Source organism: Chinchilla lanigera, unplaced genomic scaffold, assembly GCF_000276665.1.
Source record: "Chinchilla lanigera isolate Chin_1 unplaced genomic scaffold, ChiLan1.0 scaffold00001, whole genome shotgun sequence".
Lineage (NCBI taxonomy): Eukaryota > Metazoa > Chordata > Mammalia > Rodentia > Chinchillidae > Chinchilla > Chinchilla lanigera.
In genome coordinates this window covers 58,014,908-58,038,467 of record NW_004955402.1, presented here as the reverse complement: position 1 = coordinate 58,038,467, position 23,560 = coordinate 58,014,908, and the positions used below count along the sequence as shown (strand labels likewise).

The window sequence follows — 23,560 nt, the reverse complement described above, 5'->3', positions numbered from 1 at the left end:
TTTTTTTTGGTTTTTCTCCGGTACCGGGAACCGAACTCACGACCTTGCGCTTGCCAGGCAGGCGCTTTGCCGCTGAGCTAAATCCCCAGCCCCAAGCGCAGGGTCTTGATCAGCCATTAAGCTGCCCACACTGGGCTCAAACTTGGAACCCTTCTGCTCAAGGAAGAACAAAATTAGAAGTCTATGTTATTAAGGTGGGAGTACTCCTGTAATAAACACAGGTCTAATGAGAATAGATGGGAGGAAATATCTCCTTGACCAAAAGAATGCCCACTAAACCCTGAAACCTAACTCAAACACTATTTCCTGCAAGAAACTTTTGCCACTCCTGGCCAGGCACTTAGCTATAACTTCCTCTGTACTCCTGTATATTTTGGTACTGGAAAAGATATATTTAATAATGTATCTGTCTATTCAACTAGATCTCAAAATCATCTAAGGAAGTATGTTACTATCTCTAGCACCTACAATGGTGTTTGGCATAAAGCAGGAACCAATATTTTTCAAGTGGAACCACTCTGCTTTTCTTAAAAACATACCAGTGCAACTCTTACCATTCAACTTTTCTGTAAATCTGAAAATATTCCAAAATAAACATTTATAAAGGATTCTTTAAAAATGGTGTAATTTTTATCAGCTATTATGACACCTACCACACATGTCGTGCAAGAAGACATAAGCTACTAGAAAGCTGTGCTTTGTGCTTGTAGTCAGTAATTTTGCTTGTAACAAGCGTGAACAAAGAATGGGCAACAAACATTTGAGATTGGAATTTCAAAACAAATTTTGATCAGGTTATTTAATCTGGGCCTCAGTTTTGTAAAAATATAGTAACCCCTACCTTACGAGTTTGCTGTGTAGTACAGGGTATGGCAAAGGACATAGCTCTTCTAGTCGCTATGTTAGTGCCCTTCCCTATACTGTGTTCAAACTAGACTAACACCTCACGCAAAAGAGACACATAATATTCTAATCCAACAAGGCAAAGACTCAAGTCGTAACTCAGATGGCTATTAGGCTGATTATCTACACAACAATCCTATATGTGTGTCCAGGAATTCCAACCTTGCCACCAAATCCTACTCCAGAACTGCTTTACGAAATACGTAAATAGCCCACTCAAAACCCTACGCAGCCGACAGGGGTCAGCAGCTACGGCCACTAACCTACACGGGCTGACTCCAGAAAGAGGGCCAGCGGGCTCAGGACGCGCTAGTTGGAGGGAGAAGAGGATGTACTAGGAACCCCCGCTGCTGTGACATTGGTGTCCAGCTGCCTGGGTCTCCCGGCAGTGGTGCAGGGCGGGCTGAAAGCCCAGGGGACTGAGCCCTTCATTTTCAGACTCAGCAGTGGGTCCCCGCCCGTGCGGCCCCCGCCCACCCCAGCGCCACCTAACCGAAGGCGCCGCGAAGGAGCGGCAGCTCTGCAGGTAGAGACCTGGGAATACACGCGAGGGGGTGGGCGGCCCAGGGAAGCTACTGGTGCGAACTGTAAACTTAATCCTGGCAGCTTCACAGTCAGGGGAGTGTTTCTACCCGCAGGCAAGAACGGGCCCGATTTCCGGCAGGGGCGCGCGGAGGACGCTGACGGGGGCTGTTTTTGCGCGGGCGGAGGGTGCGGCGGGGGAAACCGAGGCCCGCCGGGAGCGCAGCCCAGAGGGGCCCGCAGCCCAGGGGGGCCCGCGAGAGCGCTGGTCCGCGGGCGGCGGGGCGCGAGGCTGCCGTCGAGCCGGCCTGCTGAGGGAGCAGGTGGAAGCGCAGGGACCAACGGGGGCACCGGGGCAGGACTGCGGCCAGCGAGGCGGCGTGTGAGAGCGGGCGAGCGAGGGTGTGTGTCCGGGCTGGAGTCTGGGCGGGTGTCGGGAGGGAAAGGCGAGCAGGGAGGGGCGGAGGCGGGGGGAGGGGGGAGGAGAAAGAGCGAAGGGCCCTGACGGGGTTCTGGGCGTCTAGCCGCCCGGCCCCGGGCCCTCAAGCCACCGCCCCCAGGCCCTGCCCTGACGCCGGACGGTCCCCGCCTCCAGACCCCCCTCCCCACCAGAGAATAACTTACCTGTTTGCCGACGGAATCGCTCCTGCTCGCCCCTCTGACTGACTCCTCCGGCTCACCGTCTTCCCTCTGGGAGGAAGAGGCGGGACTTCCGGTCTCTCTGTTGAAAGACTTCCGGCGGTTCCAAGGTGTCGCTGGTGAATGGTGCGCCCGGTACGACAATTTGAAAAACAAGATTTTCCGACCATTTTAGTAAAATCCAGTTTGAGCTCCTACTTTTTGCTCTGAGTAGCCGGTAGTGCCATGTATCGACTTGTTTTCGCCCATCAGCTTTCACCGGAAGTGTAAAACATAAAAGAGGAAGTTCTACCCCTCCCCTCGAGTGAAAAAACGGAAAGCCAGACGAGCCAATATAAAGAGGCGCGACTGTCTCTAAAGGCAAGTGGTGCCAGCCAGGGAGGACCGCCTGAGGTTTCCATATTGCGTCAGAGTGAGTTCTTCCTAGGCCAGTCCCGCCTCCTTCTTGACCTCTGAGGGCAGAACCTGAAACATCCCCTCCGCTTGCCTTCCCCTGCCAGCCAGGCTCTTGTCGCTTCTAGTGCAGTGATTTAAACATGGGGCTGGGGATTTAGCTCAGCGGCAAAGCGCCTGCCTGGCAAGCGCAAGGTCGTGAGTTCGGTTCCTGGTACCGGAGAAAAACCAAAACCAAAAAAAAAATAAAAATAAAAATAAAAAAAAAATAAAGAAACATAATTATCGCACATATGAGGCGTTTATGCTGTTTCAGATTATGAGAAGAACCTATCGAACTGCAGCAAAATGGGATCCCCACTCAGAGGCTTTAGGAAGCATAGCGGAAGGCTAACACTAATGAGACTAGACTGAATGTAGCTGGTGAAAGTTTGGCAATGGAAAATGAAACCGCCTTTGATATTCAAAACTACCGTCTGGGTGTGAGTGTGTGTGTGTTCATGTTAACAGCACAGCACAAGAAATTCTTAGGAAAGAGGGGTATGGTTCCAGGATACATTGCTTACTGCCTCCTTGCAAGTCCTTCCTTGAACCGCATTTTAGAACAGTTTCTTCTGAAACTCAGAATTTACTGGGGCGGACCTAAGTAGATGATGACTGTATCACAGCTTGATAACTGCTGTGACAAAGATGTATATGGACATGGACGAAGGTGATAATCCTGACAAAGGGTCCACCCCAGGATCACAGGACAAACTCCTGGACCTGTTACTCATTAGAAGCGTGATTGTGTCTTCCTTTTAGGGACTTAAAGAAGCAATTTTTGCTAAAAACCCACCTTCACTTAGATCTACAGATACCCAATAGGAAACTAAATCAAAGCTTGGCCTTTGTTTTGTAAAACTAGGTCAAATCCTCAGCTCAGTATTACAGGCCTGTTAGCCATTTACTGAATGTCTACCTAAAAGTTGGCAAAGCTTTATTAGCCGTAAATTTACCTAGCTTATCACCCTTCATGACTGAGAATACCTATGCCCAAAATCCCAAGTGCCTTAAATTTGTGGTCACATTGGACCCCAGGAGAGGCTTCCATGACTGAGACTGCCCCAAGTCATGAGGATTCCTCTCAAGGGAACCAAATTGCCCTCAAACATGAGGAGTTATAATCGACTAGACCAGTGCTGGTGAACCTTTTATGATTTAGTTTTAGAACTTTTATGATACAAACACCCCACTGTTATAGGCAGCTGAGTTAGATAGAAATACAGGCAGTCAGACAGGGCCAGACCCTTGAAGGAGCCAATATGGAAAACAAATACCTTGCAAATGGAGAACTACTTGCCTCAAGACAAAAGACTAAACAAATGCACCCACATACCTCCCTAGGGATGGACATCAGAGATTGATATTCTAGGAAAAGCCCCTAGAATACAGGCTAGTTCTGTATTCATACCCCCTTGCTACATGAGTCAGTGACTCGCTTCCCCATTTGATCCCAATTTTTTTTTTTTTCTTTTTTGGTCTTTTTGAGACAGGGTCTCACTATGCAGTTCAGGCTGGCCTTGAGCTCACTTTGTGGCCCAGGCTGGTCTCGAACTTGCAATGATCCCTCTACCTCAGCCTCCCAAATGCTGGGATTATAGACGTGAGCCACCACACCCGGCTTTAATCCCAATTTAAATAATTTTACCTGAACAGTTCTTATTGGCTGGCCATAGTTTTGTCACACCTGTCCACCTTGTGATTTCCCCTTTTTCCCTACCTTGGACCTGCCTCACCTCGTGGTTTTGCTCTATAAAAGTCCCTAGAAAAGACAGTCTTGGGCAACCCACTTGGGCCCCCTTCTGTTTCTCTCTCAGACAGAAGCTTTCTTTCCCTCAATAAATATATTGTGCTGTTAACCTCTGCTGTTCCTAAAAGTCATTGTTCGATTTTAGAGAACACGAACTCACTCCAGGTAACTTTCAGATTAGGAGTTTCTATTTTCCTATTATCACCACTGGCACATAGATTTGCCACCACTGGACTAGACCCTTGCCCACCTCAGCTAAGCCTTAAAATCTGACCTGCTTTTGTGAGTGGGCCGGCCTGATCATCAGAATGCACCCTTTCGAGCTACTCGAACTGGAGTCCTTTTGTATCCTATCTCACCGTCCAATTAAAGCATTTCCCTATAAACTCATACTGTCACTTCAGACTTCAGTTTTAAATTCCATTTTCACTGAAACAAGGACCCAAGGTAGCCAGTATTTCAGGTGAGACTGAAGATACAAGAGTTCTGACTTTGTTTTGTAAGCATAGGAAAACAGATTATAGTGGGATGTTATCAGATTTATATTTAAAAAGATAATTCTGAGTAGGGTAAAATGTCCTGAAGATAGGCTTTCTTAACCAAATTATCTCTCAAGCCCAATTCCAGGTATTATAGATAGCTAAATTAGGTAGAAATATTGTAGACAGACAGGGCTGGGCCCTCAAGAGGTCAAGGCAGAAGACAACTGTGGCTGGAGGCTATTCACTGAAAGCCAGGCTCCAAGAAAAAAGGAACAGCACTCCTATTCTTCCCCTAGGGATGAGCAGCAGTGATTGATATTCTAAATAAGCATCAATCACCTGGGGTGGAGCACCAAACCTTCCAAGAAACTCCTTGTCTATCCCATGTGCACTTGTTACTTGCTATGTACCTTGCTTCCCAATTTGATTCCCCATATAATCAGCATTACACAAATGACTATACTTGTGGTGACTTTATTCGTTCACCATAGTCTTGTCCCACCTGAAACCTACCTTGTGAGTTCCCACTGGATCAAGAGTACCCAAACGACTATACTACAAATCTTATTGCTTGATTATAGTTCTGTCCCTCCTTTACCCCACCTGACCTCATGGCTTTGCTCAGTAAAATACCCTTGAAAAGTGGGGTTGGTGGGCAACTCACTTTCCAGGCCCTCTTCTGTCCCTGTCAGACAGAAGCTTGCTTTCTCTCAATAAATTCTTCCTACTTTTAACCTCCATTGTTCCTACAATTAATTCCTTGGTTTTAGAGAACACAAACTTGGCATTTCAGACATCTAGCGGGTCGGAGTTTCTTTCCCCTATATCACAGGTACAGAGTGCTTTCAGGCAATAGTCTCTTACTTTTCTCTTTGGAACTGGGAATCAAACTCCGGACCTCGCAGTTGCCAGGCAGGCACCTGGTGGCTGAGCTATACACCCCACACCTTTTTTAATATCATTGCCAGAGAACTTTTTGTAGACATTATCTGGTTAAATTCCCATTGTAATCTGCATTTCTTATCCCTACAGTAGGAAACTGCAGTTTACAAGAGTCAACTATCCCAAGATTACATATCTGGTAAAAGTGGAATCTAACCATCAAGGCCATTGCCAGCCTTCTCCACTTACTAATTGATTCAGCTTATTAATAGTTATTTTTAAATTCTAGTGAAAGAAGTGGAAATTTTCCTCAGAACACATAACCAGTTATCAATATTATATTTATTCCATTAACCAGCATTTCTTGGGTGTCTATTATATATAACTAAAGTAGATTCTGTCTTTATTGTTCATGTGAAATTTACCTAAAATTTTTGAAAATTTAATCCATAGTATGATCTCAACAGCTGTCCCAGCAGTTTTAACCTTGTATGACAAGATGATAAATTTCTTGACAGTAAAAGCAGCTAATATAATTCTCCATGTGGATTAGGCATTCTCTTGGTCTTTAGGTGATTTATCACTCTTAAATTTCTTACCCCAGAGATTTATTTAACATTTTATCTTTCCTTAAGCAGTAAAGTAAAATCTGAGTTTATTTTTCAGTTCTATCATCCATTGTTTTTCTGAGACAGTAAATTTACGTTACAATACAATGTTTAAGGAAGTTAATTTCACCTCATTTCCAATCGATGGGTTCTATTCATAGAATTAAGGTCTGATTTTTCTGACTCTTAACAGTGGCATCCAGAGCAACTTCATGTTTCTTCCTCTTCCTTTTGCCTCTTTCTCCTTTTCCTCATCCCCTTCTCCTCCTCCGCTTCCTCCCCCTTCCCCTCCTTTCCTCTACACCCTTCTCTTCCTCTTCCTCCTCTTCCTGCTCCTCCTCCTTTTGCTCTTTCACATGCTCACTCTTCCCAAATACACACACCCCTCTCTAGTAATATTCCACTATTAAGTAAGATTGTCTTTTACTTATACAAGGAGCACTCTAAATAATGCAGTATTATTACCAAATGATACAGTATTATTACCAAATCTGCCACAGTTGCAGTCTAAGAAAGTTACAAAGGGAACAAAAAATTCCAGACTTCCTAAGTGAAATATAAGTAAGTAACTCCATAAGTTAAAAAAAGTGCAGTATAAATTTAAAAATGTGTCCAATGGAAAACTGGATTAAATTATTTTAATTTAAAAAATGGAAAGTGATAGGGAGTTTATGAATGTATCAGTCCAGGAAGGCCAAGAGATACTATGTTAACAGACAGTGCAAGTCTTAGGGTTTGTAACAAGTATATGTTCTTAATTCTGCTGCATCTCATTGTTACCAGATACTATACTCCCTGTCCTCTCTGTGGGATCCAGACTTGTGGAACACCTCTAGCTGTGTTAGAGGAACATAGAAACAATACAACGTGCAGTGATTCTTAAAGCTTTGACCCATAAATACAACACCTTGTCTGGTCACATTTCACTTAACCAAGAAAATTCACATGGCCACAACTGATTTCAAAAAGATGGAGGGGGCTGGGGATTTAGCTCAGCGGCACAGCGCCTGCCTGGCAAGTGCAAGGCCGTGAGTTCAATTCCTGGTACTGGAAGAAAAACAAAAAAACAAAAAAGCCAAAAAAAACCAAAAAGATGGAGAAGTGCTGTCCTGTTTTGTGTCTGGGAAAAAACTAGAACTCGTGGTAAAGAGCATTGGTGACCATCTCTGTGGAAAGAACAACAGACTGGGACTCAAATAGGTGTGATTTCCACTTAATTATTTACTACTATACTACCTAAATGTTCTCAGGCGCAATTTCTTATCAAATGAGAGTGATCACAGACAGGTATCCACCTCAAAGACTTTTTGAATGTTAACATTCACTAGTGTTAAAAAAACATTAAAAATTTTAGAAACTTATTCATTAAAAAATGTATCACTCCCTTGAAAATGATTGTAAAATATAGGATGGTTGAAAAGATCACAAAGCACTTGTACCAGGAGGCTTTGGAAGCAGATAACAAAATAAACCTCTACTTGATATAATTAGTAGAAATAGTTTGTCCACAGAAAATTTGGAGGGCAGAGGTAAGGGAGACTCTGAGTGATTATGCAGCTGCATGTTGGTAACAAGGACCTAGTTTCTCTCTCTCCGTCTCTCTCTCTCTCTCTCTCCTCTCAAATTCTGTGTCTCATACAACTTTAGGCTGGTAGTAAGATGGTTAAAATGACTACAGGAATCATGTAGAAATAAAAATATTCTAAGAAGAAAACAAAACTCCTTAAGATATATTCATCCCCCCATCTCCCCCTTCTCTTTCTACTTTTATAATTTTTCCCTTTGGAATAATATCAGACTTAAAAATAAAATTGAGAGAAAATACAAAAAACTCCCAGGTATCCTGCACTGAGAATCTATAACTGTCCTGTTTACCTTCTTGTTTTATGTATATTTTTCCTGAATCATTTGAAAATGTGACACATTTAAAGCCAAAATGTATTAATATGCATGTTGAGAAAACATCGATAATGTTTTGGCCACACTACAATTATCAGGATTATAAATTAACTTGCTATTATATTTTCATCTAGTAATCTAATCTGATGCATATTTTATACTCATTTTTTTATCTGTTCTCTTACATTTTATATACAATTTAAAGAATTTCCAAAAGGGATTATAGATGAAAGTTGTAGTGAAGGATAAAGAAAACAAATAGTCATACAATGGAAGACCTTACTTCAATTATATTAATAGTGACTAAACACTCCATATAAAAGAGAAAATACCAGAATTAATTTAAAAAGTGAATCTTAGCCTTCTGTTGTCCGCAGAAGATGTCTGTTAAATGAAAAGGCATGTTTACATGCCTTCTGACCTCCACTTCTTTCTGATGAACATTCAGGGTCATTCATGTCTTTGTCCCCCTTTATATTTCCCTGTATGTTATTTTTCTATTTCAAATAATTTTTATTTTTGATTTTCAAGTTTATAATGTAAGTAGACATAATATTCTTCATATTAATCTTACTTGAGGGGCTGAGGATTTAGCTCAGTGGCACAGCACCTGCCTGGCAAGTGCAAGGTCGTGAGTTTGATTCCCAGTACTGGAAAAAACCAAAAAATAAAATAAAATAATAAAACAAAAAAAAAATCCTACTTGAGATTTTGAGCTTTTAATATATGTAAATATCTGATTTTTACCAAATATGGAAAATTTAGGGCTATTATTTCATCAAATATTTTTCTTCCCTTTTTCTCTGTCTTTCTTTATCTCCAACAAAATATATGACTTTTGATACCATACACAGGTCGCTAACTTCTATCCTTTTGTTAACCTTATTTTTTCCTCTCTGGCCTTCAGTCTGGGTAATTTCTATTTCTCTGTCTTCCATGTTCCCTGATTCTTCTATCACCTCTAACCTGCTAAAACCACCCAGTGGGGGTCAGAGATGTAGCTAAGCAGCACAGTACCTGCCTGGCGAGCACAAGGTCCTGAGTTCAATTCCCAGTACAAAAAAAAAAAAAAACAAAAACCATCGAGTGACTTCTTTATTTCAGATATTATATGTTTTAAGTTTTCAATTTTCTATTTGTGACTGTCTTATAATTTCTATTTAAAGAGAGTTTCTATTTGTTTATTTATTACAGGCATATTTTCTCTGTATCTTTGAGCAGAGTTATAATAGCTGATATGAAATTTTGTCTATTGTTGCCAACATTTGAATCACCATAGATTGTCAGTGATTTTTCTCTTTTCTTTTGATTATAAATCATGTCTTTCAATTTCTTAAATGTCTAGTGATGGTAGATTGAATCCTAGACATTTGAAAAACATAGTGTAGAGGGTCCCAATTCCATTATGTTCTTCTGATGAACATGGGAGTGGTTTTGGTTGCTGTCCTCACTCACTTGTTTTAACAGGCAGTTTTGGGAGTGTTTGTACTCCATACTTTGTCTCTTTTGTGGCATCAATATTTAAATCTCATTTAGTTCCTTGAGGCTTAGCTGGAAGGATTGAATCTGCCATCTGCATACAGAGCCCAGAGATCATCCAGTGATTTAAGCATAGGGTGCAGAATTTGATGCTTTCCACAAACCATACTCCTTATTTTACTGCTGAAGTATCCCAGAACTTTGCCTTCTGGTTCTGCAAGTGAGGTTATAAATAGGCTTTTTAAAGCCTTCTTTATTGAAGGGAGGAAATTATGAAGATTAGGGCAGAAATTAATGCAATGGAGATGAAGAAAGCCCTCCGAAAAATAAATGAATCAAAGAGTTGGTTCTTTGAAAGAATCAATAAAATTGATAAACCCCTAGCCAACCTTATCAAAAAAGGAAGGAAAGAACTCAAATTCATGTAATAAAGAATGAAACAGATGAAATTACTACAGATTCCACAGAAATTCAGAAGATCATTAATACCTACTTTGAAAATCTTTACTCCCATAGCATAGAAAACTCAGAAGAAATGGACACATTCCTAGATATGTACGAATTACCAAGGTTGAGTCAAGAGGATATCAAATTCCTGAACAACCCAATATCAATTAATGAGATTGAAAAAGTGAAGAAGAAAAGCCCAGGCCCTGATGGATTCACAGCAGAATTTTACAAGAAATTCAGAGAAGATTTAATACCAGCACTCCTCAAACTCTTCATTGAAATTGAAAAGGAAGCAATTCTCCCTAACTCATTTCTGGAGGCAAGCATCATACTGATACCAAAACAGGAGAAAGACCCAACCAAGAAAGAGAATGGCAGACCAATCTCCCTAATGAATATAGATGCAAAGATACTCAATAAAATACTAGCAAATAAAATGAGCAAATCATTAAGAAAATCATATATCACGCCAAAGTCAGATTCATTCCAGGAATGCAGGGTTGGTTCAATATTCGCAAATCTATAAATGTTATACGCCATATCAATGGAGCCAAAGACAAAAACCATGTGATCATCTCAATAGATGCAGAAAAAGTTTTCAACAAGGTCCAACGCATTTATGATAAAAACTCTACAGAAAATAGAAATAAATGGTCTTTACCTTAACCTGATCAAAGCCATCTGTGACAATCCAATAGCCAACATCATTCCAAATGGACAAAAACTGAAAGCTTTTACTTTAAATTTGTGAACAAGACAAGGATGTCCACTGTCACCACTCCTTTTCAATATAGTTCTAGAACCATTAGCTAAAGCAATTAGAAAAGAGAGAGAAATAAAAGGAATAAGGATAGGAAAGGAAGAAGTAAAACTATCACTATTTGCAGATGACATGATACTTTACATGGAAGACCCCAAAAACTCCACAAGAACACCCCTTGAACTAATCAACAAATTCAGCAGTGTAGCTGGATACAAAGTCAGCACCCAAAAATCAATAGCATTCCTACACACAAACAACAAACAGACTGAGAGAGAAATTAAGGAAACCATTCCTTTCACAAAAGCATCCAAGAAATTGAAATATTTAGGAATCAATCTAACAAAAGAAGCAAAAGATCTATTCAATGAAAACTACAGTACTTTGAAAAAAGAGATCAAAGATTTCAGTAAATGGAAAAATATTCCTTGCTCATGGATAGGAAGAACCAACATTGTGAAAATGGCCATACTCCCAAAATTGTTATACAGATTCAATGCGATTCCCATTATACTACCATTAGCATACCTCACAGATCTTGAGAAAACATGCGTTAAATTCATCTGGAACCAGAAGAGACCCAGAATAGCAAAAGCAATCCTGGGCAACAAAGACATGTCAGGTAGAATCACAATCCCTGACCTGAAATTACACTAGAAAGATACTGTCATAAAATCAACCTGGTACTGGCTAAAAAACAGATCTGAGGATCAATGGAACAGACTGGAAGAAACAGCCACAACCAAAAACACACTCAGCCACCTAATCTTTGAGAAAGGAGCCAAACAAACTCACTGGAAGAATAATAGCCTCTTTAATAAATGGCGCTGGAAAAATTGGCTTGCCACCTGTCAAAGACTGAAAATACACCCAAGTCTATCACCATGCACCAAACTCAAGACAAAATGGATTACAGATCTCAATATTAAAACAGAAACACAATCTTTTGGAAGAGAAAGTAGGTAAAAACCTTGAAGACATAGGGGTAGGCAGAGAGTTCATGAACAAAAACCAAACTGCACGTGAAACACTTCACAGAATCAACAACTGGGATCTCATCCTACTGAAAAGTTTCTGCACATCTAAAGAAATCACCAGCAGAGTAAAAAGAAAACCCACAAACTGGGAAATAATTTTAGCTGACTGTCTCTTGGACAAAGGACTTCTTTCTAGAACATAGAAAGAATTAAAAAATATGACCCCCCCCCCAATTCAAAGACCCAATCCAAAAATGGGCAACTGAGATGAATATACACTTCTCAGATAATGAAATACAAATGGCAAATAAATACATGAGAAAATGTTCAACATCATTAGTCATTCGAGAAATGCAAATTAAAATAACATTGAGATTCCATCTCACCCCAGTAAGAAGGGCTAGCATTAAGAAATGAATAACAAATGCTGGTGAGGCTGTGGAGAAACAGGAACTGTTCTCCACTGCTGGTGGGAATGCAGACTGGTGAAACCACTGTGGAAATCAGTTTGGAGATTCCTCAGACAACTAGGTCTAGAGGTCCCATTCAACCCACCTATTCCCCTTCTGGGTATTTTCCCAGAAGATCTGAAAACATCATATCACAGTGATATATGTGCACCTATGTTCATAGCAATACAATTTGTATTTGCTAAATTGTGGAAGCAACCCAAATGTCCAGCCACTGAGGATTGGATAAAAAAAATTGTGGTACTTTTATATAATGGAATATTACTCAGCTATAAAGAAAGTTAAACTTGAGGCTTTTATAGGTAAATGGTCACAGCTAGAGACCATACTCATAAGTGAAATAAATGAGACATGCATATGCAAGCACCACATTGTTTCACTACTGTAAAACCTGAAAGAGTTAATTTAAACTAGGATATATGATAGACATTGTGAAATGATAGGAAAGCACTCAAGGGTAAAGGCAACTGGGATGTGGGAAAAGAGAAGGGAAAGAAGGAAAAATTTTGTATGTATGTATATACAGGATAATTAACATAGTTGTTCTACTGTCTTCTATTTCTTTGCTGAAAGAAATGGCCAATGAGTCCTTGATTGATCAATATTGCATGTCTCTGTTTTCATGAGAAACCACTTTGAAGATATCACACAACAAAGCATTATTAATTTTCTACAACTTTGTAACTCTGTATTGTCTGTACTGTTCTTTTGCTATTTTGTAAAAGGTTGTCTGTCTTTTAATGTTTTCCTTTTATTTTTAAAATTAAAAAATAAAAGAAATCTTTTGGGCCTTTGGACCTCATTTTGAGAAATGGTACAAACTGTATTCATTGTAAAAGATAAGGTAAAGATAGTGAAGTCTTGGTTTATGAACTATGTGAGATGGGAAGAGAATAGAAGGAAGTAGTGGCTTTTGAGAAATGAAGATGTCCGGCTTCACAGTGAGTTCAGTTTGAAAGAGAAGAGGTGTTGAAGAAAATTGAAGGATCTGCCATCAAATGGTCCATGGTCCAGTTCCCAAGAAGGGGAACTCCAGAAAAGAAGTATTTTGAGGATGGGAGAAGTTTCTCATTTTGAGTAAGTAGCATTTCAGATATGAAATAGGCAGGAAGGTCTGTGGATCTGATTCTGAGAAAATAGGACAGCATGGGCATTCAGCTAATAACAAAGGTTGTGGGAGTGATAAAGGTGCCTAGAGTGAGTGCCCAGTGAGAAAGGACCTGGATCAAGTTCTCTGTGTGTCTGTGGCTCACTTCTCTCTCCCAGCTCAAGCCAAGAAATGTGTCACTGACCAGGGCTCTCATGCTGTCCAGGAGATGCTCATGCAAGTTTCCAGGGCAGCACATTTTATTTTTATGAATACAGCATAAAACCAAGAACATTCCTAGCCCTCATCGTTTTGATGAAGAGCATCAGTAATAATCATATTCATCACCCCTAAACTTCACAACAGTGACACTTTAATACACTTCATTTACAAACTAAACCAGATACATTGCCCTGCTCTGATACAACGAAGTTCCCTCCTGATCAGTATGTCACAGTACACCTGCAAGTATACAGAGTGATCATTTTAAGCCATGTGCATATTTTCATTGACAAAATTTTTAAAAACAAATATTATAATTTCTGTTTCCCCTAATATGTTTTCCTCCTTATAACTGGTTAAGTGGTCTGGCCAATAATGAAGGAGACTTCTCTTACCCTTCTGAATACAATGAGTTTGGAAGACACTTCCTTTCTGGCTCCCACATCCTCACTGGGCTGGGGTAGCTATGTTGTTTGAGATTGGTTGGAAAACCTGGAGAAGAGTTGGAGGAAGCTGGGTGTGGTGGCATATGCCTGTAATCCCAGCACTCCGGAGGCTGAGACAGGAGGATTGTTGTGAGTTCAAGGCCAGCGTGGGCTACAAAGTGAGATTAAGGCTGGCTTGAGCTGCATAGTGAGACCCTGTCTCAAAAAGAAAAAAAAAAAAAAAGTTGGAGGATGGAGGGAACTAGGATGCCCCTAGTTCAAAACATGAACTCTGGAATCTGACACTCCGGGATTGGAATGTCCATGGCTAAATGCCCTCAATAACTATTTTCCTTCCCTTCTTTCCTAATACTTGAATTATTAAGACACTGCTGATCTTGGAAATTCTACTTCCTGTATATGAGAATATGTGAAACCATATTGCTTAATGTCTTTATAACACTGGTGTTACAATAATAACAATATATTTTATAATAAACCTTTGTTGATTGATTAGTATGAGTACTCTCTGCAAACACAAATTGACATCATAAATGTTTTGCTGTTAGTTCCACAAACAATGCAAAATACCTCAGGTAATTGTAACAAAATCTAAAAATGGCACAAAATCCAGCACAAATTATGCTTAATAGCACAGAGTACTAGACATCTGCCAATATTCAATAAAAGAACTCGATATTCTGTAGCATCAGAAAAAAGGGGGATGGTTTCAAGTCTTCTCCCAAAGTAGAAACCAAGTGGAATCCTTGATAAATTTTCCCAAATAAGCTAATTATTCAGTAGAGTTCCTTTTATATGAATAGGTCAGTGTAAACTGAGTCCCCACATAGTCTGTTCATTTTTAATGTGATTTTGCAAGTTTAGAACTTCCACTTCAAGAGATCCAACATGGCTGACTAGGGGAGGAGTTGCTCAAAGAGAAATTCCCTGAAGTCACAGGTACCCTGTAGTGAGGGATAGTCTTACACTCAGAATAAGAAAATTAATTGGCAAGATGATGCATGTAGATCAAACCTAACAAGTGGATCATTGGAGAGGACAAGCAGAGCCAATAGGGCTGGTCCACAACACTCCAGCACCTGCCCATCTAGGGACCAGCCATTCTGAGAGCATGCCAAATAGCCTGCGAGAATGACCAAGAGACTGATGCTGTTTAGGTTGGAATCCTGAGTCAGACTCTACAAAAACCAGCCCTCTCTCCCCAGCTCTTCTGCTCTAAACACTGGCGAACACTGTAGCCCAGCAGCATCCCCACCAGCACTCACCAAGGGCAAGGGAATACCTACTGCCATCCCAAGCAGAGGGAATAAATGGGCAAATAGGACCTGTGGGTTCCTGCAGGCATATACTCCTGTCCATGGACTCTTCAGACTCCCCCTGAGAGTGAATTGCCCCCTGATCCCTGTGGTACCGCACCAGTGAAGGGACATATCAGCTGTCTCCTGCAGACCTCCCTGTGGGCATGCAAACCTATTCACAGATTCCCAAGTCCCCCACTGGAACATGGGCTTGCCAGACTTTGTGGTTCCCCCACCAGCAAGTGAACAAAGTCCAGTGGTGGTGGGAGCTGCCCTAAGCTAAGCCCAGTGATAGTAGCAGATTCTACCTGCAACCTGGTGGAGAGAATTCCTGAGACTGGGCTTGTTTGGGTTTTGAGCACAAGGAAAAAGGGTGAATTTGGGGTGACTGCCTGCAGTCAGCCTCTAGCCAAGGCAAGGAGAACACTGTGTGAACACTCAGGCTTTTTGGCAAAGTGTCCTGTAACTCACATGTACATTCTCTTGGAGTATTTGGTCTGAGTTTCCACTGGATATTTTTTCTGTTTTGGTAGTGGTGGTGGTGGTGGTGGTTGTTATTGTTGATTTATTAGTTTGTTGTTTTGTTTTTTGCTTTGATTTAGTTGGGTTTTATTTTTTTCCTCCCTCTTCTTATCCCCTATCCCATTTATTCACCTCATTTCCACAGAAATAGTATCTTCTTACTTTTTACTTCTTTTTTCCACTTTTTTTTTGTTTGTTTTTTTCGGGTACCGGGAATTGAACTCACGACCTTATGCTTGCCAGGCAGGTGCTGTGCCGCCCCTGAGCTAAATCCCCAGCCCCTATCTTCCACTTTTTAAATTCTTCCTCTCAAGTGTTCAATTCAACATAGTCTGCCCTCTCTCAACTGATCCTATCTTTTCATATATTAACCTTCTATCCCACTGATAGCCAAATTTAGAGCTTTGGCAGACGTGATGGTGCACGCCTATAATCCAGGACTCAGAGATAGAGGTAGGAGGATCTGTGAGTTCGAGATCAGCCTGGGCTACAAAGTGAACTCAAGGCCAGCCTGAACTGCATAGCGAGATCCTGTCTCAAAAAGACAACAACAACAAAAAAAGAAACTTGGAACTTTCAGTGAATCAATCTGGACTGTTATCTCTCCCCATGTACTAAATTAAAGTCAACAGTCTAAATGTTAAAACAGAAACAGTGAACCTCCAGGAAGATAAAACAAGTTAAAAAAATTTTCTTGAGTCATAGATGTAGGCCAGGACTTTCTAAGCAGAACTCAAATTGCACAAGAAATAATTGTGAAAATCAACAAATGGGATTATGTTAAATTAACACCTTCTGCACAGCAAAGGGAACGATCAATAGAGTGAAGAGATACACTACAGAATGGAAAAACATTTTTGCCAGCTGTTCTTCAGACAGAGGATTAATACGTAGAATCTATGAAGAACTCTGAAAAATGAAACCTTTCCAAGTAAAAGACCCAGGCATAAAATGGGCAAATTAAATGAATAGACAGTTCTTGGAAGAAGTATGGATGGATAAAAAAAATGTATGAGAAAATGTTCAACATCTCTGGCCATTAAAGAAATACAAATTAAAGCAACACTAAATCATCTTACACCAGAAAGAATGGCAATCATTAAGAAATCAAACAATAACAAGTGCTAGCATCGCTGTGGTGAAAAAGAACCCTCCTACATTGTTGGTAGGAATGTAAACTAGTACAACTATTGTGGAAATCAGTGTGGAGATTTCTCAAAGAGCTAAAATTAAAAATTCCATTTGACCCAGCTATTCCCCTTCTAAGTATCTTCTCAAAACATGTAAAGATATCATATTACAGTGATACATGTACACTAATATTTATAGCAGCACGACTCATAGCAGCTGAATCCTGGAAGCTGCCTGTATGTCTCTCAACAAGTGAATGGATTAAAATTTTGGTATCCATCCATAATGGACTACTACTAGGATACAAAGAAAGATAATTTTGAGACATTTGTAGAATTGGATATACCTGGAAAATATAATGTTGAGTGAAGTAAATCAGATGCATATCTTAAATATCATATGGTATCTCTCATTTCAGTATGGCAAAGTACAAATAAAGAAACAAATAAAGAATTGACAGAAGGAAACAAGAAGATAGATATTTTGGAAATGGGAAGGGTTCCAGGAGCCCAAGGGTTAGAGAAGAGAGTGAGGGGAAAGGGAAGCTGTGTCATGTACACATACCAATACCCACAATGCAGGTAAACATCATATGTTGTAAACATGAGCTGAAAATAATAATAATGATAGTAATCAAAATAGGGAAAGGAAATTTAGAGATAGAGGGAGTGAGGTCAGTGGCAGTGAAGGGGGTTAAAGCAGAATCAAGATGTGTTATGTGTATGTACTACTCCCTAAAATGAATGTAACCTTTATTTATGTCAAGCATATACTAATAAAAGAAATTTTTTTAAAAATGTACATTTCAAGAACCAACAGTGAAATGAAAAAAAGTTGATGGGAAATGTGTTATGTTTTGTTTTTATTTGGAATCATAAAAGAAACATTCTAATAAACCCTTAAATTCTTCTTCATTAATGTGATTTAAGTAATAAATTTATATAAAGATTGAACTGATTTATTTACATACTTTCAACTGTAGAAAAATGATTCTTTGTGTGTGTGTTTACATCATCACACCCAATCAAGCCAAACCCAGTCATTAACTAAAATGATTAATGAGTGCAGCATTAGCTGATGGCCTTAAATTTAGAATGTGTTACTGATGTCAGGCTTGATTAGTTCTCTATCTAAACTGATGCTACTAAAAGCTTTGAACAATTTAGATGTAGTCATTGAGTAAAATTCCAATGGGGTGAGAGAAGTTCTATCAGGATTCATTGGTGAATTTCCTTGTGCAGATGGGAGAGAGAGAGAGACAGACCCTTTACTGATGAGATGGGAAGAACAGGAAGCAGGGGAGTTGATCAGATAGCATCAATCATGGCAAAGGTGAAGAAGCTTGGAATTAAAAAATCCCATCTTTATACAAGGAATCCCAAATGGTGTAAGGGTATGAATATTGATTATTTCAGCTTCAGAACTTCTCAAGAAATAAGAATAATAAAGGAAGGAAAGGCAGAAGGTTAATACAGCCCCATGCCTTAGTACCTTCTCTAAAAATGAACCCACAGAGAAGTCATTGTAGTCAGTGGTGGGGACCAACACTTTTATTAATAAGGTAAAAGGAAAACATGGTAGAGGTAAAGGTGATGTAATCCCTAGTAGTCACTGGGTGAAGTGATCTCCATCATGGGAGTTTCAGGAGCTAGAACAAAAACCAGAGAGGTGTGGCCATCAAATTACAAGGTGAGGGTCCAGCCAACTAAAGAATTGTTCTACATGAACTTGAAGATTAGACCGAATTCAATCCTGAGAGTACTGCCTGAGATTCAAGGGAGTCAAGAAGAAGGTAGCTACGACTTTAGGAAACTGAGCAGCAGAGGATGTTAAATCATTTCCAATGTTCGTGCCTTTAAAACATTTTATTATTGGTCCAAATGTCCCAAGCCATTTTAAATGAGGTGAAAACACTCCTTGTTAGAGCAACATTCTCTGGATATTTAGATTCCATCGGTCTGGGGGCATGGTGGAGGGGGGTCTGTCAGTGGATCATATCCATCTGGAAGGTTCCTGTCATCTGTCATTAATGTAGTTTAGCCATCTCCAAGAAAAAGGCAGCAAATAACTTGGACCCCTCTATGTAGTTCCACCTAACAAGGGAAAACAGAGAAAAACTTTGTTACAATTTTCAATCAAATGAAAAAGGGAAAGGCTACCATTTAGATAAGAACATCTGATATTATAAATGCAGTCTAAAGAACCTAACACACTTCTGAGATCCCAGGTGAAAGGCAAGTGGTAAATTCAATGGGAAACAGCATTATTATTAAGATGGGAGGGAACCACAAAGAGGAGGGGTGGGGAGGATGGGGAAGGAAAGCAAATGTCACACAACTCAGATATGTTCTGTGCATGTGCCAACTCCCCACAGTGAATGTAATTATTACGTACTGCAAATATGTGCTGATAAAAATAAACATTTGAAAAGAAGATGTAATAAGTCCTGGATTCAAACCCAAAAAAGACCATTTTCTTTGGTTTTATATCATTGACATGACATATCAGAGTCAAACATGCTCTTTCTCACTGATCTGGGAAGCTCAGGAGCTTTGTATAATCTGCCAATAATGTATATCTCAAGCATACCTAAATGTCCTTTGTTGTAGACTGAATATCATATCTCCTAATACTCATATTTCAAGTCACTCCCAGGGTGCCTGTTTGGAGGTGGGGCCTTTGAGAAGATGATAAAATTAAATGAGGTCCGGAGAGTGCACCTTATTTCCGTAGGGCTGGTGCCCAAACAAGGGAGGAAGAAATCACCAGAGCTCCCTTTCTGGCTGACATGCTCTCTCACACCCCCGCTCCATCCCCTCCTCTCTGCCGCGCGAGGAGACTGGGAGGGGAGGTGGCGATCTGAGAGCCAGAAGGAAAGCCCGCTCCAGGAACTCAGCCAGCAGCTGGACCTGGGACTTCCTAGCCTGCACTACCATGAGAAAATAAATCTGTGCTGCTTAAACCACAGGTTCTGGTATGCACAATCTGGTTCTCAGTACTCTGGTGTTCCAGAAGGTGCCGGAACCCGCCCGCATGGAGCCTCTGGACTTGGGAAAGGAGGCCCAGCTGCACAGGGGCGTGCTGACCTGTTGATCTTCTCATTCTGAGAGTGCTCCCCATCATCAACAGCCCCCAGTGGAAGCATCATCACACTCTTTTGAATAATGTCTTGGAATATTTTGGCGATAGGAATGCTTGACCCGTCTTGGATCATATCAGGTTCTGTTCCAAACACTGAAACAAAAGGGAAAGAGAGCACTGGAATAAATAATGCCCAGACTAACATTCACTGTTCTCAGATAGTGTATTTGCTTTTTCTTTCTTTTTGCTTTTTGCTTTTTCTCTTCTTTTTTTTCATAAGATTTGGTGCCTGCAGTAAGATCCTTTGTATTATAAAATTTATATTCAGAAATGGAAATACAGTTGAAAACAATCACTAGATGCCTTCTTTAAAACTACCTATGTTTAAAATTTCTTAACACAGTATTTATTTTTTGAATTCAGTATAGTGCAGATACCATGTCCATATACACTTGTCTCTATTTTCTAAGGTGTTAACATGCATAACTATTGTACAGTGATCAAGAATTGGTACATGCTTGCCAGACTTTATTAGAATTTAACCTATCCTTCCCTTTTTCTATTTCAGAATCCAAACAGAATCCCATGCTGCATATTATTATTGTTTCTCAGTCTTTTTTTTTTTTTTTTTTTTTGACACAGGCTCTCACCATGTAGTTCAGGCTGGTCTTTGAATTCACTATGTAGCCCAAGTTAGTCTCAGACACATGGCAATCATCCTGCCTCGGCATCCTCACCTAACTTCTCAGTCTTCTAATCTGTGGTAATCAGTATTTTCTTATCTTTCTTGACCTTTGCTTTCTTTAAAAGTATTAATTGATTATTTTAAAAATTTTCCTCACTTTGGTCTTATATTTTCTTAGGATTGAAAGAGGCCATGCATTTTTGGAAAGACACAAAACCATATGCCTACCTTTGTTTTCAATATGAATTAAATACTATGGAAGTAGGACTCTATTGGGTTTAACTGGTAACAGATAAACAAATAGCTGTCCTCAACTATCACCAGAATGTCACAATGTGTCTTCCATCTTTCAAAGTATCCCATGAAATAGTTTCAACTACTATCCTGCATTCTAATTTAGACAGAGATGAGCTCAACCCCTTCTAGGTCAGAGGACAAGTCACAATGATGGTGTGGAAATGAAAAAGAAAACATGCCACCTCTTCTTTATTCACAAAGCAAGGTAAGAATGTGAACAAAGGTGATGTACCTTGTTAGCTAAACTGGTTTACACACAGTAGACCAAAGGATTTCTTCTGTATTCTGTCAAGAGTGTTTCAGGTCTTTAATGGCTGTTAACCTTGGCATTTCAAATGCATATTTCTCTTTAGCTGGCATTACATTTGCCTTCCTTACTCTTCTTCCTCTTTTCTTCACTGTCAAATTTTACTGGTGAAAAATCTGCTAAAATTTGGAGTGGCAGAAACAATGGATGTAGAGAAATCTGGCTCTCAGTCTTGAACTTTTTCTCTAATTTCTCATGTCTTTATCCTTAAGCCGATAACCCCGATGGAGACAGTGCTTTAGTGAGGTCTGGCCTTACAATTCCAGCTTAGCCATTATTAGCAGTGTGGCCATAGACCTTATCTGTAACATAAGGCTGTAGGTCTATGTAAACATGTGCCAGTAGTTTCCCATCTAGCTTTTGGGGACACCGCAAAACTCTCTGTGCTTGGAGCCTCCATTTTGCTATTGTTGGTAGAATGTCTATCCTGCAACAGAAGCCACAAAGAATGGATGTTCCTTATTCCTGCTCTGGTAGCCAGTACCCACACAGGTGCCCTCTGCCGAGCACATCACATGTCCTATCCAGGATTTTAAAATCATAGAATTAAAATAAGAACCATGGAGCAAATTCCAAACAAAATCATGCTGCCTTCTGGAGAATCACTGTGACTTGAAGAAAAGATCATTGGTTTTAGAGTTTGGTACCTGGCATTGGGTTTCTCATGTGTTTTATAATTTTGTATAGTGAGATCATCTCTAGGAAGCCCATCTATGGAAATATCACATGGTGATCTGGAATGTGTCCCTCCATGAAAGTTTGATGTCTGCATCAGCCAGGCAGTCCATCAAAGGGTTTGGGAAGAACTAATCCAACCCCACAGTAGAAATTAAAGGCTTGGCCGGGCATGGTGGCGCACACCTGTAATTCCAGCATTCAGGAGGCTGAGGCAGGAGGATTGCTGTGAGTTTGAGGCCAGCCGGGGCTACAAAGTGAGTTCAAAGCCAGCCTGAATTGCAGAGTGAAACCTTGTCTCAAAAAGACCAAAAAAAAAAAAAAAAAAAAAATTGAAGTCTCAACCCCATGTGATGATGGGTCCATGGTTAAACATTCTCAGAGGTGCCGGGTATGGTGGTGCACATCTCTAATACCAGCACTCAGGAGGCAGAAGCAGGAGGATAGCCATGAGTTCAAGGCCAGCCTGGACTACATAAGAGCTCAAGACCAGCCTAAACTACATAGTGAGACCTTGTCTCAAAAAAAAAAAATTCTCAGAAGGGACTTTGTGTTCATCCAAAGCACAAGCAAAGATGGTGAACCTTGCATCTGTGTGTGCACCACACACACACACATGTAGTGGGTCTTGTTTTCAGCTCACTGCTTCATGCTGGCCCACTATTCTACAACAAGCCAGCAAGGATTATAAATTCAAATCCAATCCACTTTGCAAGACCCTGTCTCAAAATTAAAAAGTAGGGAGGGCTCAGTGTGCAGGCCTTTGGTTCAGGCCTCAGTACCGCGAAAGAAGGAGAGGGAGAAAAGGTGTTTGCTGATCCACCCACTGGTCCCACTGTAAACCGGACAGTGAAAATCTCTTAAGAACCCACCTGTTCTGATGGCTCTTTTTGCTGCAAGGTACTGAGTATCATTAATATTTGCAATCCATGGCTGGACTCCTACTACCATAGAAATAGCCATCTGGTTGGAACTATTTCTTTTGGAGAATACATCTTCAAGATGCTGCTTTACCTACAAGGTAACATTTTTTATAATAAGAGATTGCAATTTGTTCTCTCAAGCAGTGTTTCATCAAGAAATCAATTAAAGTATTTACTTGAAGAATTGGAAGGCTGTGACTTTTCCTTCATTCTGCCAGAGGACCTGACATAGTGAGCCAGATCTTTAGCACTGAGAACAGAGGCTCTGGGCTTTACCCAGTGAGGAACACTTACTTTCATTCCCCTTCTCCTCCTGTACCTGTAATCCCCAATCCTGTCCCCACCCCATTCTGATCACAGTGTCTGCTAAATAGTGTGTTACAGTAATGTTTGCTGAAAATTATGAGATGTAATACAATATCTCAATTAGAATATTCTGTTTTTGGATTTAGTAATACCTTAATGAGTATTTTGGGAACATTAAGCATATGAGAAATTTCAGAAAAAATGGGAGCCATCTCAAGCCCATCTGTGAAGGAGATCACTTCAACATCTTTCGCTTCTCCAGTGCCTTCCCAATAGCTGCTGTGTAAATCCTCCTAGGAGGGCTGGGGATTTAGCTCAGCGGCA

The 23,560-nt window shown here is 40.3% G+C and overlaps 2 protein-coding genes and 1 long non-coding RNA gene across 6 annotated transcripts in view; 1 reads left to right on the top strand and 2 right to left on the bottom strand.

The window, feature by feature from the left end:
* Positions 1-2,198, bottom strand: part of Znf407 (zinc finger protein 407) — a 471,237-nt gene extending 469,039 nt beyond the window's left edge. For both annotated transcript variants that reach the window (XM_005373080.2, XM_013511452.1), the window contains exon 1: positions 2,050-2,198. The gene's annotated coding sequence lies outside the window, so the exon portion shown is untranslated. The remainder of the gene's footprint in view (positions 1-2,049) is intronic.
* The window catches only part of LOC102013672, a 30,759-nt gene continuing 8,640 nt past the window's right edge, over positions 1,442-23,560 (top strand). Inside the window, exon 1 of the long non-coding RNA XR_001232983.1 lies at positions 1,442-1,827. This is a non-coding gene — a long non-coding RNA (uncharacterized LOC102013672). The remainder of the gene's footprint in view (positions 1,828-23,560) is intronic.
* Positions 18,488-23,560, bottom strand: part of Cndp1 (carnosine dipeptidase 1 (metallopeptidase M20 family)) — a 49,776-nt gene continuing 44,703 nt past the window's right edge. For all 3 annotated transcript variants that reach the window (XM_005373084.1, XM_005373081.1, XM_005373083.2), the window contains 3 exons: positions 22,880-23,021; positions 20,049-20,196; positions 18,488-19,055 (listed from right to left, as the gene is read on the bottom strand). In XM_005373084.1, the coding sequence (XP_005373141.1) occupies positions 18,989-19,055; positions 20,049-20,196; positions 22,880-23,021 (357 nt within the window). In that variant the 3' untranslated portion in view covers positions 18,488-18,988. The remainder of the gene's footprint in view (positions 19,056-20,048; positions 20,197-22,879; positions 23,022-23,560) is intronic.